The sequence below is a fragment of the Gobio gobio genome (assembly GCF_949357685.1).
Source record: "Gobio gobio genome assembly, chromosome: 11".
NCBI lineage: Eukaryota > Metazoa > Chordata > Actinopteri > Cypriniformes > Gobionidae > Gobio > Gobio gobio.
The window spans coordinates 8,517,687-8,531,683 of record NC_137104.1 but is presented as its reverse complement, the minus strand read 5'-3'; the positions used below and the strand labels follow the sequence as shown (position 1 = coordinate 8,531,683).

Genomic DNA, 13,997 nt, shown 5'->3' with positions numbered 1-13,997 from the left:
TAAAATAATATTTAGATAAAAATGGGACAAATAATTGCATAATAATACAGTCATAATTTAAGTAAATTAATACAAAAAATTAACATTTTTAAATTTCAGAATTGTCCAAAAAGTGATCACTGGTTCAGAATGACTGCTTAAAGGGACAGTTCACCCATAAATTAAAATTCTGTCATTATTTACTCACCCTCAAAGTTTTTCCAAACATGTATACATTTCTTTGTTAAGTTGAACACACAGGGAGATTACTATGGAAGTCAATGGTGCCCCCAAAGCAGCCTGGGTACAAACTTTCTGCAAAATATCTTCTTTTGTGTTGAGCAGAACATAGAAACTCATACAGGTTTGAAACATCATGAGGGAGAGTAAATGATGACCATAAAAGACCACGAATCATCCAAATGCCACATCCATTAATCTGCCCTACTCATTTAAAGAAATGTATATCAGTTCATGGTTTGTTTGTTTGTGTGTGTATATAAGAGAGAAAGAGAAAATGTCAATATTTCATTGAGACTTGAGATTAAATAAACTGCTTAAGTATTGTAGAGCTTGTAGTATTAATTACTAATCGGTTACAAACAAGAAAGTGGCTGGTAAAAACATTGAGTGGCTGGTAGATTTTGAAATCCACCAGCCACAGTGGCCGGTGGACGAAAAAGTTAATTTCCATCCCTGGTTTCCATGGCCGAGCAGCTCATCCAAGCCTTACATCACCAAGTGCAATGCAAGGCGTGGGATGCAGTGGGGTAAAGAACGCCGCCACTGGACTCTAGAGCAGTGGAGACGTGTTCTCTGGAGTGACCATCACGCTTCTCTGTCTGGCAATCCAATGGATGAGTCTGGGTTTGGCGGTTGCCAGGAGAACGGGACTTAACTGAGTGCCAAGTGTAAAGTTTGGTGGAGGGGGGGTTATGGTGTGGGGTTGTTTTTCAGGGGTTGGGCTTGGCCCCTTAGTTCCAGTGAAAGGAACTATTAATGCTTCAGCATACCAAGACATTTTGGACAATTTCAAGCTCCCAACTTTGTGGGAACAGTTTGGGGATGGCCCTTCCTGTTCCAACATGACTGCGCACCAGTGCACAAAGCAAGGTACATAAAGACATGGATGAGCGAGTTTAGTGTGAAGGCACTTGACTGGCCTGCACAGAGTCCTGACCTCAACCCAATAGATCACCTTTGGGATGAATAAGAGCGGAGACTGTGAGCCAGACCTTCTCGTCCAACATCAGTGCCTGACCTCACAAATGCGCTCCTAGAAGAATGGTCAAAAATTCCCATAAACACACTCCTAAACCTTGAAGCTGTTATAGCTGCAAAGGGTGGGCCAACTCCATATTAAATCCTACAGATTAAGAATGGGATGTCATTAAAGTTAATGTGCATGTAAAGGCAGGCGTCGCAAAACCTTTGGCAATATAGTGTATATCAAATATATATACTACTTCACAACTTTCATTTGCACTGATATAGCAAGATTTTTTCTTTTAGCTGTCCTCTTTCATAGACCGCTCTTTTCTTCTTGCTGTGTAAATGTGTTTAAATTCTTAATATTTTTCAATCTCGTAATATTCTGCAAGTGAATCGCAGTTTCACTGTTTCACAGCATGTGATTGGCTGTTCGCAAGTGATGTAACACCCAAACTCAAGATCAAAGCCTGAGTTGACAGAGAAAGTTGAGGATCAGTGTCATGGTACCAACAAAGCCTTATTGGATTGTTTTGGATTTGTCAATTCAAAACTAATTCTGTAGTTTGTTCAACTACATCATGGTACAGGTCCCAAGTTTATTCTTTCCAATTTATTCTGAAAATCTTGTTGAAGCCAAAATGTTCATTGACAACCATATAAACAGGCTATACAAAAAATACAGGCTATTTTCACTGTGTGTAAAGCATACGCTTCAAATGACTTTTCATATATGCAGCCTAAATATGTACTACTTTAACAACAAGACAAGACGATGTAGCTGTTGTGGAAAAAACTAATAAAGAATAGCAGTCACAGCAGCAATCATTCTCCCCGGCGCTAATGTTTAAAGTTTATGTCCCGCTCAACTCGGAAACTCGGGTATCAAAATGATCCCTGATCTTCCCAGTGGTAAATACGACTTGAGAAGGCGTTCATGCAGAGATTGTCTTATTATAGGGAGCTGAGAGGGTCTGTATCTCTTACCATTGGGCAAAGCGTAACAGCTAACTTGACTTGTGTAATGGCAGTGACGTCAGTGGCCAGCGCTCAGAGTTTTATGGCAGTCAGTTACAGTTTACATTACACAGTTTCTTGTTAAGATTACATTAGAATCTGTTCATTAAAAAACAGCTTTATTGGGCTTACATAGCAATGATACTAATCACTAAAAATGTATTTGTAATTTAATTGTTGAAATCTGGAAGCCATAGATTCACATTCATTAAAAAGCGTTAACACAGCAGTCATAAATCATTACAATTCAGGTCTGATTCATTTGTTGAAACCTGGAAGCCAGAGAGAACACATTATTTGATTTATTTTTTCATTAAATAACAATATAATACAATATATATTTATTTTTTTCTCTTTATTCATTAAAATATATTATATCAGCATCATTATGCATGGCAGTCATAGTCATTCAAGTCTTGTTATAATTGGTAAAACCTGAAAGCCAAAGAAAGAAAACATCGATATTGTTTATTTTCTTTAGACAATATACAATATCACTCAATATTACACAACGCCTTTTATTAAATACTACTACACATTTGAGTCCTACCTGTCGTGACATTCCCTACTCTGCCTTCTCTCAAAAAAATGACATTTTTATCAAGGTAAAAATGTACATATAGTTCCCAACGAACGTAGTGTTTAGTGTAAAACATGTTGAAGATTAGTGAACAGGCTGTCGAGTAGTGCATATATATATATATATATATATATATATATATATATATATATATATATATGAATGATCATTTGAAGCGTATTGAATGTTTTATACACAGCAAAAATAGCCTGTATTTGACCGAAATTCCAGAAATGTCAGCAAGCTGACTATAGATAGCATGGTGAATGTATTATATGGTTGTCAATGAATGGGATGGTTTATATGGTTTATATGGGAAATGTATTATATGGTTGTCAATGAATGGGACGCTAAATAACATTTTGGCTTTAATACGATTTTCCCAAGAAATAGGCGTCCTCCATGATTCCTGTACTTTCCGACAACAATGCCCTTGAATGCAACAAGCTCATAATCACGACTTCAGAAGTGGGAAGTAGGACATTTCCGATAATACGTGAAGGCAGCATTCAAACGCATCTCTGCCACTGGAAACCATTGGAAGGCAAAGAGGGACTTCTAATCACCAGATGGTATCGCTTTCATTTCAGATCAGCTTGATGGTCACTAATTGATTTTGGAGTGTATCAGCATTAAATACTCTCCAATCAACGTACACAAAAAGGAGTTGTGCATGTAGTTTCCCGAGCGCCATGCCAGACGTGAGGCTTATGATGGTTGATTAGCAGTTCCTTGACTACTAGAGAACAATTACGCTGCTACACAAACACACTAAGATGCCGTAGCCATGTAAAACAAACTATACCGAAGCCCAAATAATGAGCCCAACGAAGAACATTTTCCAACCATCAACTAAAATGGCACAAAACCAGAAGTGTAACGGGGATTGCAAAACGTTTTATGTTTCTCATATATGACACTGAAAAGATTTAATATTATGAACAATTCAGGTGGAACTTTGTTTTTCTAAACACAAATAAAAAAACTTGGAAAATGCTACAATTCAAAGGTCTGGGGTCAGTAAAAATTATTTACTTATTACTTAAATGTGTGTGTTTCTATATATATATATATATAAAAGTTTATGTTAGATTAATCGATTTGTAGTGTTGTAGTCAAGACCACCTAAACCGAGACCAAGACCAGCGTGTGCCGAGACCAAGACAAGACCAAGACCAAGGCAGGGCGATACCGAGTCAAGACCAGACCAGCACTCCTTAAATTCATCTAAAAGATCCATATCTACTGTCTGAGAAATGTCTTATATTTAATGAATAAATACAATTAGAATAGTAAGACACTATAGCGCTGTTACCAATCAAATCACTAACAATAAAATTCATGGCACAGAAGTTGCATCTGAATTGGTACAATTACACCTGCATAAATAATGTTCAGATTAATTTAACATTAAAACATCAACAGTCACGGAATCATTTATTCAACCGATTTGTTCAAAGCAGCTGATTCATTTAATAACGAAACGTTGCCGAATTAGCAAAGACTGTTTAAAATTTGATAATATAATTTGCAATCACGCTTATATTCATGAAAACAGCTCTCTTGCTCTTGCGATATTGCGCAATTATATTCTATGTTATATAAAAAACTAAATCTCAGAATTTTGTGGGCATTTATATTAATTTTGGGCATTTTTGAGACAATGCTGCTTTGATTTTGAACCCGGCAGCACAGTAACAGAGAAATCACATTACAAAGAAGTCATTGATAATATTTTAAGCGGAAAGTTTTACATCAAATCACATTAATGATGTTAAATCAGACAATGCACGGGCAATATAGTGATATCCTTGCAGTCGTGTTCTTGACTGGTCTTGAAATCCAGAGTCCTTTAAGTCTGAGACCAAGACAAGACCGAGGAGAAATGCAGTCGAGACCAAGACCTTCAAAAAATGGTCTTAATGGGGTTTTTTTCCCCGCTAGATAAGACCCTATTCCTCAGCTGGGATCACGCAGTACCATTTGAAGCACTTCAAAGCCCTGTGAAACTGCATTGATGTGGACGTTCAACATTTTGGTTGCAATTGAAGTCCATTGTGTGGAGAAAAATCCTGAAATGTTTTCCACAAAAAACGTAATTTCTTTTCCACTGAAGAAAGAAAGACATGGACATATTGGATGGCATTGGGGTGAGTAAATTATCAGGACATTTTCATTTTGAGGTGAACTAATCCTTTAAGACCAGTCTCTTGAGTACTACAACACTATCGATTTGACTGCACTAGTTTCTACAGTATGTTCCTCTTCTGAGTTTTGGTGATCGCAACATCAATAATTGATTGTGATTAATCGATTTGAGAGCACTAGTAGAAAACAATACATTTGCTGATATTTTTATAAAACAATTGTGATATTATGCTGCTATTAAAGTTTCAATGTTGTATGCTAATTAAAACAGGAAAGCGTTTGTACAAAGCGTTTCCTTTTATCTCCCAGCGGGTGCCACGCACCTTTAAATTGTGTTGTTTCTAAAACCGAAAGGTGCTGGTAAACACTGTCCTTAGCAGAAACACTATTTACAGACTTATTATTTCAGTGGTTTAGCGTTGTAGCTTTTATCCATGACAGGTGAAGAGAGAGCACCTTCAATAAGCTCTGGCCCTGTCATTGTCACTGACAAGCGTAGATGCGGAGGGACGCGGGCTGGTTTAGCTTTCCCTGAGTGCATACCTCAGACCAGCCTGAAACCACATGGGCACGGACTGCCATTTTCTCAGCATGCGCTCTTTACAAAGTTTTAACCCCCAAGAGGCTACAGAGTTTCACACTTGAGGAGTTTTTCCATCAAAAATGGAGAGGGGAGAAAAGATAGAGGCAGAGAAGGAGAGAATGTCTGGCAGATCTTTGAATCAGCAGGGAAGTCTACATGTGTTGAATGACTGATTCAGAACCGTTGGCAGGATGCCGCTCAAACCGGGCTGAGTGAATAAAGGAGAAGTGATTCAGTGCCTGATGGATGTCACCATATCACTTGATTTATTCCAGCTCAGGAGGAGGTAGAAAATGCATCATGCTGTTTGTATCCATCTCATGAAACAGAGATAACCTGTGAATCATCTCAATCAGATGAAAACCTACCTCGGTTGTAAAACACTTTGTGTTCAGCAAAAACATCGGCACCCACACAAACAGAGCTTTTAGCTCTTGAAGCTTTATGATTTTGAATACATTTCAATATTAGAGCAAGCTTCATTTGTACAAAAACGTGAAGTGCAGTTAGGATTTTGTCATCGCAATTCTGGGACGAAGGCCTCGAAATGAACGTTTCTTCATTTGCAACATTCCACAATCCTGACGGCATGAAGGTCCTGACCACAGCCGCCACTACGACCAAACCTCAGAAATCCATATATATCCATATCCAGATCTTTATTTAACTAGCTCGGTAACCTACATGCATTGTGTGAATGATATAAAATAAAATAAAATCCAAAGATAAACCGAAAAGCACGCTTACATTTCCATAATCTTGATTAAATCAAACAATCCCCCTATTTTTTTCCTCAAAGCCCTGCAAATAAATAAAAAAAATCATGTTCTGAAAGAGGACTCAAGCCATGATTCCCTAATAGTTATCCGTTAATAGCTGAGATGCAGCAATTTATCCATCCTCAAAGTCGCACAAAGCACGAGAGCTGAATGGCACAGGCAATTACAGTGCGTGTGTACCTCTCTCGGTCTATGGCAGCCCTAATAATGCGTGCCGCATGACCACATGCACGCGGCCCGGCTGGTTGCCATGGTAACGCACAATCTTTTTGGACTTACGCTTGCGTATCATTGGCCATCATTATGTATCATTAAAAGCATACATATTAATGCAAAAAGGGGTTGAGCCGTGCTGCCTGAAAGGAGCAGCACCTGAACAAAGTGTGGTGTGTTAAGATGTCTGACCCTTCATCCTAATGCAGGATTAAAAGCGCAAGATACCGCCGCATAATCCACATCCATTTCACAGCAAACGCTTTGTTTATGAATCAAATGAACTATAAACTGTAATTTACACAAGTCGTGAATTATTAATGAATAACACAAATTCACGCTGTGTGTTGGTCATTGTTTTGTTTTTTTTACTATTATTTAGGGGGCATTTTTGTTTGGTGTTTGGTAGTATATTTTGATTTGTTTTCAAACTAAAACCTGCTAAAGGTGCAAGTGCAACACAGACTTTTAACAGCGGCAATAGAAATAAACACTAACCCATCTTTGGTCTGGTCCAGAACACCTGCCAGTAGAACGGTGGCCTCCTTGGACAGCATTACGTCCGTTTGTGCATGGAGGAACTTGGACACAAAGTCCTCGGGGGACATGTGGCGCTCTCCATTCTTCTCCACACTTGCATACTGTGAAGGGAAAGAAAACTGGGCTAATATTATGCAGTTACAGTATATATAATGCTGAGGCCACTGCAGTAGAGAACGGATATTGTGTATAAAAATACTTTGCTCACAAAATACCGGCAATTTGATTAACACTAAATATGTAATTGATGCATTTTATACAATAAACCAGTCATTGAATTAGTCACTTAATACAGTGCCTTGTACAATGTAGTATTCCATGAAGTGTGGCCAATTAAGATCACATAGATCAAAATAGTAATCATAAATATTTAGTATTACAAACCCAAGACAGAATAATCAAAGAAAAATTCTTCACAATCATCCATTCTTAGAACCAGAAGGCAAGAAAAAGGCTGATTATTGAAAGGAATATGAATTAAGCATGTGTTAGTTGTTTGATCATTTGCTGTTAGATTCATTTAGGATGTTACTTAAAGGGGTCATGAACTGAAAATTTTCCTTGAGCTTTTGGCACAAGAGGTCATCATGCTATAAGAATATCCTGTAAGTTTCAGAACTGAAAACTTCCTTGTTAGTCCAAAAACAGCTTTTATTGTAACCAAGCCCAGAGAACGTCTCATTGTGGAATATGCCTATCCATGATGCTAGATGGGTGAAAGACCGCCTCTGCAGAAGATCAACGCCTACTTCATCACTGCAACTTTGGCCACGCCCACTGGCGTGTTAATGAGATGACAAGGAGAGAAGAGAAATACAGGATTACTGAAATAAAAATAACATTACCTTCTAAAGGATCCTAATGATAGAAATGTGCTTCTTTATTTTCAACAATGTGAATGTCTCAGTTGAGCATTATTTATTTGTATTCAGTACATTTCATTGTTGATTCTTTGGTAAATCAGTTGCAATTTTCGGCGCAGGCTTTGCAAACATGATTGTCTGGCTATCACCAGACCCAGCTCAATGTAAGATTGAACATTGGTCTGGGGAGTCTGCAAGGTATTTTCTACTGCACATTTTCTACTAGACACAAGAGGCGTGATAAACGAGCATATTTCAAATGACTCGGTACGCAATTGGTCAGTCCTTCAACCAATCAGACCACAAGAGGCGTGATATACGAGCATAATTCAAATGGACCCACTTTATATTAGGTGGCCTTAACTACTATGTACTAACATTTTAATTAATCATTTGATACAAAAGCATTTATTGTGTACATACATGTTTTTACATTGTACTTACATTTTGAAAAATACCTGCATGTAATTACATCTGTAATTAATTTCTGTAGTTACATTTGTAATTACACAGTTGACACTTCCCTTACACTTAACCCTACCCTTAAACTTACCCATACCACCACAGCTGTCCCTAACCCTACCCTTAAACTTACCCATACCACCACACCTGTCCCTAACCTACCCTTAAACTTACCCATACCACCACACCTGTCCCTAACCCTACCCTTAAACTTACCCATACCACCACACCTGTCCCTAACCTACCCTTAAACTTACCCATACCACCACACCTGTCCCTAACCTACCCTTAAACTTACCCATACCACCACACCTGTCCCTAACCCCACCCTTAAACTTACCCATACCACCACACCTGTCCCTAACCCCACCCTTAAACTTACCCATACCACCACACCTGTCCCTAACCTACCCTTAAACTTACCCATACCACCACACCTGTCCCTAACCTACCCTTAAACTTACCCATACCACCACACCTGTCCCTAACCTACCCTTAAACTTACCCATACCACCACACCTGTCCCTAACCTACCCTTAAACTTACCCATACCACCACACCTGTCCCTAACCTACCCTTAAACTTACCCATACCACCACACCTGTCCCTAACCTACCCTTAAACTTACCCATACCACCACACCTGTCCCTAACCTACCCTTAAACTTACCCATACCACCACACCTGTCCCTAACCCTACCCTTAAACTTACCCATACCAACACACCTGTCCCTAACCTACCCTTAAACTTACCCATACCACCACACCTGTCCCTAACCTACCCTTAAACTTACCCATACCACCACACCTGTCCCTAACCTACCCTTAAACTTACCCATACCACCACACCTGTCCCTAACCCTACCCTTAAACTTACCCATACCACCACACCTGTCCCTAACCTACCCTTAAACTTACCCATACCACCACACCTGTCCCTAACCTACCCTTAAACTTACCCATACCACCACACCTGTCCCTAACCTACCCTTAAACTTACCCATACCACCACACCTGTCCCTAACCTACCCTTAAACTTACCCATACCACCACACCTGTCCCTAACCTACCCTTAAACTTACCCATACCACCACACCTGTCCCTAACCCTACCCTTAAACTTACCCATACCACCACACCTGTCCCTAACCTACCCTTAAACTTACCCATACCACCACACCTGTCCCTAACCCTACCCTTAAACTTACCCATACCACCACACCTGTCCCTAACCTACCCTTAAACTTACCCATACCACCACACCTGTCCCTAACCCTACCCTTAAACTTACCCATACCACCACACCTGTCCCTAACCCCACCCTTAAACTTACCCATACCACCACACCTGTCCCTAACCCCACCCTTAAACTTACCCATACCACCACACCTGTCCCTAACCTACCCTTAAACTTACCCATACCACCACACCTGTCCCTAACCTACCCTTAAACTTACCCATACCACCACACCTGTCCCTAACCTACCCTTAAACTTACCCATACCACCACACCTGTCCCTAACCTACCCTTAAACTTACCCATACCACCACACCTGTCCCTAACCTACCCTTAAACTTACCCATACCACCACACCTGTCCCTAACCCTACCCTTAAACTTACCCATACCACCACACCTGTCCCTAACCCTACCCTTAAACTTACCCATACCACCACACCTGTCCCTAACCCTACCCTTAAACTTACCCATACCACCACACCTGTCCCTAACCTACCCTTAAACTTACCCATACCACCACACCTGTCCCTAACCTACCCTTAAACTTACCCATACCACCACACCTGTCCCTAACCTACCCTTAAACTTACCCATACCACCACACCTGTCCCTAACCTACCCTTAAACTTACCCATACCACCACACCTGTCCCTAACCTACCCTTAAACTTACCCATACCACCACACCTGTCCCAAACTTTACCCTTAAACTTACCCATACCACCACACCTGTCCCTAACCTACCCTTAAACTTACCCATACCACCACACCTGTCCCTAACCTACCCTTAAACTTACCCATACCACCACACCTGTCCCTAACCTACCCTTAAACTTACCCATACCACCACACCTGTCCCTAACCTACCCTTAAACTTACCCATACCACCACACCTGTCCCTAACCTACCCTTAAACTTACCCATACCACCACACCTGTCCCTAACCTACCCTTAAACTTACCCATACCACCACACCTGTCCCTAACCCTACCCTTAAACTTACCCATACCACCACACCTGTCCCTAACCTACCCTTAAACTTACCCATACCACCACACCTGTCCCTAACCTACCCTTAAACTTACCCATACCACCACACCTGTCCCTAACCTACCCTTAAACTTACCCATACCACCACACCTGTCCCTAACCCTACCCTTAAACTTACCCATACCACCACACCTGTCCCTAACCTACCCTTAAACTTACCCATACCACCACACCTGTCCCTAACCTACCCTTAAACTTACCCATACCACCACACCTGTCCCTAACCTACCCTTAAACTTACCCATACCACCACACCTGTCCCTAACCTACCCTTAAACTTACCCATACCACCACACCTGTCCCAAACTTTACCCTTAAACTTACCCATACCACCACACCTGTCCCTAACCCTACCCTTAAACTTACCCATACCACCACACCTGTCCCTAACCCTACCCTTAAACTTACCCATCCCACCACACCTGTCCCTAACCCTACCCTTAAACTTACCCATACCACCACACCTGTCCCTAACCCTACCCGTATCCCACCTCAATATCAGCAAAAGGGTTTTGCAATACAATTTGAACACAGTAAGTACATTGTACTTATTTTTTGATGTAAGTACATAGTAGTTAAGGTCACCTAATATAAAGTGGGGCCATTCAAATGACTCTGTACGCAATTGGATAGTCATTCAACCAATCAAGAGGCCTGATCAACGGGCAACGACCCATCGCTTCTCTATCTGTCATCGTGTGAAAACCCGCCAATAGCGCGCCAGGTGGATAAGCCAGTCTGTGATTGGTTCCCGCAAAAGTGTAACAGAAGCAGGAGAAATGAATGTACAGGTTTCCAGGTTTTATCAACAACTTCCTTGCTCGCTGCGGCACTCATTTTCCACTTATCACTCCACGCCGGTTCTGTTACTGAAGAATCCAACACAAGACAACAATATGGCGCAACCAAAATGATACTGTTACATGATTGGCTGTTAGCGTGTCACTCTCTATGTTGCTAGGTTACCAGAGAGCGCCATTGTTCATGCAACCAAACTTGTTTCTCAACCACTGGTTTCACCCGACGAAGAAGAAAAAATTATCGAACATTTTATCAAACGCATTTTTTATTGATATCGATTACATCTATTGTGATACATATCGTTATTGTTTAATCGCCCAGCCCTATGCCATATATCTAAATATAATGCTATAATCAACACTTTTCACGATTAGTTAACCAAGAGGTGTAATAGTAAAAACATGCTAAAAGTTTTTGAGAGATTAAAACATGTAATACTAGCTATTTCATATGCAAAGATGTTAGCCACTCACAGCAGAGCACCTTCAAACAGAGCATTCAAACCAGAGAGCTAAAATCAGGGTAGGAAAAATGTCTTTTATTTCTATTTATGACAATGTTTTATTTAAAACCCACACTAACATTATAAGTGCACCCCAGGAAATATTATAAAACAATAAAACAATACAGTTCATGACCCCTTTAAAATACGTTATTCATGCAAAGTTTATTCTTGTGCTTTTAAGGAACTCTGCTTCGTATATTCATGTGAACTTACTATGAGTTCCATACAGTGCTCGACGCATTTTTAAATTAATCCTCAGGTTTTCTTTCTGTAAGGAGAGATTTATTAAATGGTTACATCAGATAGAGGTTTATCTCATTGACACCAGTGCTTAGATGTTGGGCTACGTTCCCGTCCCTTCATTTCCAGACTCTCAGGGGAGAAAAAGGGTGACATACCTTCAAGAAAATGGACTTGAGCTCTGCTGGATCAGCCTTCTTTATCAATACCTGTAGACATAAGCACATTGTGATTTACAACATATGGATCTATATTTATACATTAGGCCCAGTGCTGTCTGTTAATATTATAACATTATTTTAGGATATATACTGTATAATATATATATATATATATATACTGTATAATATATATATATATATATATATATAAACAGTAGTATTGTGAAATATTATTACAATTTAAAGTAATGGTTTTCAATTTTAATATACTTTAAAATATAATTTATTTCTGTGATACAAAGATGAATTTTCATCAGCCATTATACTCCAGTCTTCAGTGTCACATGATCCTTCAGAAATCATTCTAATATGATTTATCATCAATGTTGGAAACAGTTGTGCACCTTAATATTTTGAATAACCTACGTTTTTTTTTTTTTTTTTTTTTTTTTTTTTTTTAAACCTACTTTAAATTAGAAATCTTTTGTAACAATATACACTACTGTTCAAAAGTCTTGGGTCAGTCATTTTTTTCTTTCTTTTTTTGGAAGAAATTAATACTTATGTTCAGTAAAAATCAGCATATTAGAATGATTTCTGAAGGAACACGTGACACTGAAGACTGGAGTAATGATGCTGAAAATTCAAGTTTGCATCACAGGAATAAATTATACTTTAAAGTATATTGAAATAGAAAACCATTATTTAAATTCTTAATAATATTTCACAATATTAGTTTTTCTGTATTTCTGATCAAATAAATAAGAGATTTCTTTCAAAAAACATTACAAATAGTAATGTTTCCAAACTTTTGACCGCTATTGTATGTATAATAAATAATGATATTTCACTGGTAATGATGATAATTGGTATTAATGTTATTAAACCATCTTATATCTAAGCAACCCAAGCTCCCTTTAGGAATGTTTAACATCCTATAAACCCCATGACACCCATTCAAACACTCAAGCAGACACTGGACAGTCTATCTAAAGGGGTTTGATCCTTCCTCAGAGCTCACTGAAGTGCTCTTATGTCTCAATGTCATTGAGAGAAGCTAACACCCAGGACATTAGCAGGCTAACTAGCTTTATCACACCGGCTACTGTGCACTGAAGGTTATCAGTTCATTTGCGATGATGTTTTCTGGACATATATGTATGCTTGACGATCAAACACCGCGCTCACTTCGTCTGCAGAAAGCGAAGATGTTTCTGTGCGAGAATAGCGCTTACCTTTGCTGCCATGCTCAGCTAACGCACAACTATAGCAACAGGAAGACTTCTCGAGCTTGATGACGTTTCCATGGAGATCACGTGCGGGACGCTAGCGGCCGGTGCGCGTGGAGGAAAGCGGATGAAACGCTCACAGGTGCAGTGGATTGTCTCTATCGTATATATTTCCATAATTGGTCTCACACTTTGTAAGGATATTAATCATATTAGTTAATAACATTTAAAAAAAAAATGTTTTTATTTTATTCAATGCCATGAGAACAAGAGGTAGGCTACATACTCATAATATCACATTAACATTAGCTGCCAGGAAATGAAAGAAGAAGAATAAATTACATAAAGTCCAGTACTTTCGAAACATTACATATTTTCATCGCTTTTTTGTTTTTAGTTTGT

At 39.3% G+C, this 13,997-nt stretch overlaps 1 protein-coding gene across 2 annotated transcripts in view; it reads right to left on the bottom strand.

Annotated features, from left to right (window-relative positions):
* Positions 1 to 13,689, bottom strand: part of slc25a13 (solute carrier family 25 member 13) — a 70,016-nt gene extending 56,327 nt beyond the window's left edge. Inside the window, exons 1-4 of one of the 2 annotated variants that reach the window (XM_079828467.1) lie at positions 13,602 to 13,689; positions 12,364 to 12,414; positions 12,179 to 12,233; positions 7,007 to 7,149 (exon numbers count right to left, since the gene is read on the bottom strand). In XM_079828467.1, coding sequence (XP_079684593.1) covers positions 7,007 to 7,149; positions 12,179 to 12,190 — 155 coding nt within the window. In that variant the 5' untranslated portion in view covers positions 12,191 to 12,233; positions 12,364 to 12,414; positions 13,602 to 13,689. The remainder of the gene's footprint in view (positions 1 to 7,006; positions 7,150 to 12,178; positions 12,234 to 12,363; positions 12,415 to 13,601) is intronic. The other variant, XM_079828466.1, reaches the window with a different exon arrangement.
* Between the last annotated feature and the right edge of the window lie 308 nt (positions 13,690 to 13,997).